Source organism: Mus caroli, chromosome 1 (genome assembly GCF_900094665.2).
Source record: "Mus caroli chromosome 1, CAROLI_EIJ_v1.1, whole genome shotgun sequence".
Classification (NCBI taxonomy): domain Eukaryota; kingdom Metazoa; phylum Chordata; class Mammalia; order Rodentia; family Muridae; genus Mus; species Mus caroli.
Window position 1 is genome coordinate 40864771 of NC_034570.1, and position 6856 is coordinate 40871626.

General features: G+C 39.6%; 1 protein-coding gene across 14 annotated transcripts in view; it reads left to right on the top strand.

Annotated features, from left to right (window-relative positions):
• Pms1 (PMS1 homolog 1, mismatch repair system component) overlaps positions 1–6856 on the top strand; it is a 104413-nt gene that overhangs the window by 25591 nt on the left and 71966 nt on the right. The window contains exon 1 of one of the 14 annotated variants that reach the window (XM_029479086.1): positions 1740–1864. The exons of the other annotated variants lie outside the window; for them this stretch is intronic. Coding sequence (XP_029334946.1) covers positions 1819–1864 — 46 coding nt within the window. The 5' untranslated portion in view covers positions 1740–1818. Of the gene's footprint in view, positions 1–1739; positions 1865–6856 lie in introns of those variants that run through there. 14 annotated transcript variants of the gene reach the window in all.

The window sequence follows — 6856 nt, forward strand, 5'->3', positions numbered from 1 at the left end:
CACACTGGGAGGAAGTGGACTCTGAAGAGGAAGTATACTGGGAGGAAGTACACTCTGAAGAGCAAGCACACTGGGAGGAAGTAGACTCTGAAGAGCAAGCACACTGGGAGGAAGTGGACTCTGAAGAGCAAGCACACTGGGAGGAAGTGGACTCTGAAGAGGAAGTATACTGGGAGGAAGTGCACTCTGAAGAGGAAGCACACTGGGAGGAAGTGCACTCTGAAGAGAAATCACACTGGGAGGAAGTGCACTCTGAAGAGGAAGCACACTGGGAGGAAGTGCACTCTGAAGAGCAAGCACACTGGGAGGAAGTGCACTCTGAAGAGCAAGCACACTGGGAGGAAGTGGACTCTGAAGAGGAAGTATACTGGGAGGAAGTGCATGCTGAAGAAGAAGCACACTGGGAGGAAGTGCATGCTGAAGAGCAAGCACCCTATTGCAGGAAGTGCTCTTAGGAGAGCAAGCACACTTTTGCTCTTCTAAGCAACTTGTAGCAAGAAGTGCACATAGTTTTTATTCTAAGGCAAGTGGTGTCTCTATCTTCTCTCCATTGACTAGGGGCACCGACAATCTTTAACAATTGGCTGATTTTCAAAGAATTGTACAAAGGAAGTGAAGGAATGCAGAAAAAGGTCATTTTCAGTCTTAACCACTGAGCTTCTCCAGCCTCTGTTCCTGCTTTCCTCTAAGGAAATAGAATAACTCTCCAGCTTTCAAGTCTTAAGGGTGACTGAGTTATTCATAGTATTCATTATAATTTTATGTCCCCTAGTTTTATGCTTGTAGGTTGATTTATTCTCCAGAACAAATACTTTTGAAAGGAGTATTCTTTTCTTGTACCTTGTGAGAAACCCTTGCTATAGATTACTGCTCTGTGGAATTGTGCATGGACTGCAGTTTTGTGTTTTGTAACAGAATAGTGGAACTTTGTTCACTAGTTTAGAATACGTTGTGACAATTCAGCACCCACACTTTTACATTAGGAGTATAAATAGCTGCCTTCATAAGTGGCATAATATAGGGTCATGTAAAAATATAACAGCATATTGCAGGCCTGCATTTTAATTGTGGTGTTTGAAGAATGTGCTAAAGTTAGAGAGCTGAGCAGTCCTCTTGTAAAATATGATAGTGCACTGGGGCCTCCTCTGTCTTAGCTGGTATTACTTGGTTTTTAAGGATACACATTTCATTTGAAATTTAAAAAGTTCTTTTTATCTGTAAGTTTTATTAAAACATTACTTTAAAATTATTAAAATCTTACTTATGATAATTAGCTTATTTGGGCTCTTTTAAGATGGAAAGGTAATTTATGAATGTATGGGTTAGGTATAATGTATTTAGAGCATAATATGTGTCTAAAAGTCAACTAATAATGTTTTTTTTTTTCATAAACATATGTATGAGGTACTGATGTACCTGGTACATCAGTAGGTACATCAGTATAGTAGGTGTCTTTATATTGCCATTTAGGAATTCAATGGTTAGTAAGAAATGGATACGTCAGTAAGTAATGACAGTAATATGAAACCACTGCACCTAGAGTATGGTCAGTGAGATTTTCAGAGAGCATGGCATTTGAGTTGGAAGCTCATGGGTAGAGGGTAAGGAGTGAAAGAAATGGATCCTTCAGCTAGAGAATGATGTATGGAGAATAGACCATTTCTCTGTAGCCATAAAGAGAAAAAAACCCTACAGTTTCAAAAACCTGCATTTTTTTTTCTTTAAATTTATTGAAGAGTTGTGTCATGGAAAAACTTACATGAACTAAGCTCAAGAGAAAGAGCGTCCCTTCCTGCACAAGAAGTAACCGATGACCACATGCTCTGTCTGCTGCTGGCGGGGTTAACTGAGATTGAACGAGTAGGTGCGTAACAGAGCTACCTACCATAGATAGAACGTCGTCGGGTAAGACACTGGAAAACCATCAGCACTTCACATAGCACTTCACCCATGGACTGAACTGCCAGGTTGAAGTATGTGATCCTCATACAGAACTCATTTGCTTACACACAGGACTTTTGCTGACTGAGCAGTGCTGAAGAAAGTTGAGACTGCACTGTACAAAGAGCTTTCAGATTTACAAGAGGAAGAGGATTAATTCCATCGTCAAGCTACAGCATAGGTTGCTACTGGTTCCTGTTTGACAGGAACACAGGAAATACAACCATCTTCAGCAACTGTGATTCTTTTATGTAAATCAAATCAAAGCCTTAAAGGACCTGATCAAGGGAAAATAAGAGCTATCAGCTAAAGAAAAGGTGCAGCGGAGGCAGATGAGCAAAATGAGAACCTCTAGGAAGAACTATTTGCCAAAAAGGTTTTAAAGCAAATCCTGCATCATTAAAGAAAAAAGTTGGGAGTTCGTATGCTAAATGGAAAGTTTAGAAGAACCAAATGAAAATTCTAGAAGTATAAAACTGCTATACCCAAGTATTCACTAGATGGGTGACATAGTTAAGATCTCAATTGTCCCCTTTGTGAAAGGCTTGTTCACTAGTAGGAAGGTCTTTCAGTCATTAGACATTAGGTACGTCCTGTAAGAGGCTACTGGGTCCATATCCCTTCTTCTCTCTTTGCTTCCTAGTTGTTAAGACAAGTTTTCTTGGCCACATGCAGCAAGATGTACAGCTCACTGCAGGTCCCAAAGCATGGTGCCAGATGATCATGATTAAAAAACCTCCAGTTATGAGTTAAAGTAAATGTTTTATTTTTTTAAAATTGACTGGCTTAAGCATGTTATTATGGTCATAGAAAATCCCCCATCCCAGAAAGTTGGTGATAAGAGGTGGGATAATTACGATCCCTGTGCCAGGTGACAATGACAAGTTTTAGAACTAGTTCTTTGGAGGATTGTGCTAGACAAAGTGTAGTGTTGTAAGTGGACTTTAAGGAGTGAAAATCAGATGGTGATAGAAATATGGACAATCAGGCTGGAGGTGTGGCTTGTCAGTTAAGAGTACTTACTGCTCTTGCAGAGGACCTGAGTTCCCAATACCCACATGATACTCACAACTGTTCCAAGGACCCAGTACCTTCCTCTGGCCTCAGATACCTGTACTCACCTACATATGCCCACCCACAGACACACATACACTTGTAATTTGAAATAAAGGTTTTACAAAAAATCCAAAATACATAGTAAAGACGGTGATCATATAGTTTCAAATGGAATTCTATATTGACGGTTGAACATAACACCACCTGTGCAGCACCCTGGCAAAGACTTTGGTTTCATTATTCCCATGCCCTGACATTCTGTGGGGAGTTCAGTACTGGTAGAGAAAGATTGAAAGAAATATAGATTTTAGGCAATGACCTGAGTATTACTGGAAACTTTTAGGTATATTTACAGTGAGAATTGGTAACAAAATGAAAGAAAAATCGTAAAACTTGAAGTTTGGCAAGAAAAGCCGAATATTGAATTTTTTTGGTCTAGAATGGCATGGTTACTGGAAAGGTTAGCACTGATTAAAAAGCCAGCAGCCCAGGAAGACTCTTAAGAAATCAACAACACAGCAAATGAAGTTTATCTCAAAGGCTTCCCAGGGCTTTTTAAGGGCCCTAGGGGCCTTGTTCACTCTCACTGCCCAAAACCCTGTTGGCAAGGCATTAAGAAGCTGCTGTGGCTGTGGAGTCCCAGGGACAGCTTGTGCTGGTAGCAAACCTTGGCAGCCATGTGCTGCTGATTTTATTTTATTTTTTTAAGGACACAGGATGCAGGAGTTAGAAGGGTCACAGAAGCATCTCCTAAGATTTCAGAGGCAGGTCTTAGGAGTTGTGCTAGTCAGGGTTCTCTAGAGAAACAGAACTGATAGGACGGTAGGATATATGTATAGGATTTATTAGAGTGGCTCAGAGGCTATGGTCTGACAATTCAAAGAAGGGTTATCTCCTGATGGAAGATTCCCAGAATCTTGCAGTTCAGCCCACAAGGCTGAACATCTCAGCTGGTCTTAAGCACAATGCCAGAAATTGGCTGCTAGAGTGAGATCAAGCAAGCAGAGAGCGAGAGCTCCCTCCTTTCTTGTCATTTATATTGATTGCTATTAGAAGGAGTGGCCCAGATTTAAAGTGGATCTTCCTGCCTCTAAAGATCCAGAAAGAGACTGAGTCTTCCCACTTCAATTGAATCAATAAAAATTCCTCACAAGTGTACCTAACCTGTTGGTTTTAGTTAATTCCATGTGTAGTTGAAAGCCAAGACTAGCTGTCACAGGAGGACAGGCAGCATGTAGCAGTATTGGAGAACTCTGTAAACAACATCTGACAGTGTAATCCCTAATCAAACCAAGAGTAAACCCAACACTGCAGTGCAGACCCCAGCCAGATTAAGATGCTAGGGATAGAGAATGCAGTTTCAGACAGAAGGCAGAACAGAGGTGTTTTAAGCATTGATCATTTCTAAGAAGAAATAAAATATTTGGAAGAAGCATTCTTGAATGGGGTATTTTGAGATGATTCTATAAGCTTCTGGTACTTAGACTGTGACATGAAGGTTGATAATGGAGTTAGTGTATGTGGGTTTTGGGAAAGAGCATGTACAAAGGTTCTGAGGTAGAAACAAATCTGATGTGCTACAGGAGTAGACGAAAGGACATTGGAAGGGAGGGGAATGAACGTGAACCAGGTTATGAAGGGTCCTGTGTGCTTTCTCCTTTGCAGTCCCTCAGTTTGTACAGTTAATGTGTGCTACCAATAAGTGTTCAAAACATCAAGTCCTACACTGTTCCTTTAGTATCTCTTTCATATCACCAATCCTTATTTAATTATCACGTTAGCTTTTAAGATTCGTTCTCTACCAAATTTATTTTCCTTTTAAAAATACTTGTTTTGTTTGAGAATTCGCAATAAATACTTTTGTATTTGTATTTATATCATTTTTAGTCCTCCAGCTCTTCTTGTGTCTCCACTTGTAACTTCATCATTTCTTTTTATGTGCATGTCTACTACTGAGACCATTTAGTGTTACTCATATGTACATGTTTAAGGCTGACCACTTAGGTTTAAATAATCCATAACAGGGCTTATTCCTGAGGAAGACTGATTCTTCCTCTTAACAGCCATTAATTGCCCATAGTTTGTGTCTAGGAGAGGGGCCTGGTAAGATTTCCCCAGTCTGAGTTCATGTTATTGTGTAGGTCTTGATTAGGTGACCTATTGTTAAGATTTCATGGGGACAACTCTCTATCACACACACACACACACACACACACACATGATACTATTTTGCAGCAGACATCCTAGTGCTTAAATATCTTTCCCCTATCAATTGAGAATGGGTACCCTTTAGTCAGTTCTCTGCATTTTGACCAGTTATGTGTTTCTATGATAGTTTCCATCTGCTGGGGGAAAAAAGGGGGATGGGATTGAAGTTTGAGAGCGATGCTTGTATGTGAGCATAGTATAGGTATTTAGAATGAAGTTTTGAGTTATACTGGTTTAAGAATGTAGCACTAGTAGGTTCTCTTCTAGAATCCAAGACATTACTAGCTATAGGTAATTAGCTAGGTTTACAGTACTAGGCATGAATTGATTCCAGTTAAGTGGGCCTTAAGCCTTACTAGGTGTCTGTAAGTTCCAAGTCTTGAGGATATATTACCATGCTGGTCACAGGTTTTATGCGTTGTAGGACTTTGAATTACCATGATCCTTTGGAAGTTTGCAAAGGTGCTTTGAGAGCTAACCTAACAGAGTGTGCTTTCAAGTCAGTTCCATCTGTATTCTTCCAACTTACTAGTCCAAAGTGTTGTGTCTTTAGCAGTAAAGTCTTATCTTTAAGGTCTGAGAGGCAGTCATGGGCTGCAGCAGTTGTCTATATTGCTTGGAAATCTCTTGGACTCCCTTGACCATGACTCAAATAGAGGTTGTTCATGCCTGGCACTAAATCCAAATAAAGTTATGCCACCTGGAGTGATAATGCTACCCACCCTCCAAGAGCCATAGACTATCTAACTTTATTTTATTACCTTCTCTTGTCATGAGATCTTTATCCCAAGGTAATGGTTGTTTGCTTAGAGTTCACTTTCCACTGTTTTTTTTTTGTTGTTGTTGTTGTTTTGTTTTTTTTCAGAAATAATTGGGTGATGAATTCTTGCTAGGCCAAAAAGGTCTTCATTTGCTCCTATTTGTGTCTGGAATACAAATGTTTGTTTCTTTGAGTTTATTTTATTTGTTTTCTTTAACAAAAAAATATTATCGATAGGCCTCTGCCATTACTGACTGAAATACCTAAGAAAGTTCTATACTTTGACCACATCCTTTCTTTTCATACTCCTTGAAGCTCATTGTCTTGGCACAGACCCTGAATAGTTAGCAGAAAAGGATTCAGCTATTGACTTAGTGTTTTATTGTTGTGGTCAAAAGTCTAACCAAAAGCAACCTGGAGTGCAAACAGCTTATTTTGTTTACATGCCCACATCATAGTCTATCATCAAAGGAAGTCAGGACAGGAGTTGAAGGCAGGAATCTGAAGGAAGATGCTGAGCTGGGAGCCATTGAGGAATGTTGCTAACTGGCTTGCTTCTCCTTGTTTTCTCAGTTTGCTTTCATATACACCCATGATCACCTGCCTAAGGGTGATGGTATAGTGGGCTAGGCAATCCATATTAATCATCCACTAAGAAAATACACTCTAGACTACCCAGGGGTGGTACGGTGGGTTAGACCCTCCTACATCAATCATTCATTAAACAGATACACTACAGACTTTCCTAGAAGCAGTCTAATAGAGGCATTTTCTTAATATGTTTTTTCCCTCTCCGTCTATCAAAGAAAAGAAATGTAAAAGGTCAAAACAAATAGCTAATAAGACAACAAAACAAATAAGCATGCAATTTTTTTTTTTTTTTTTTTTTTT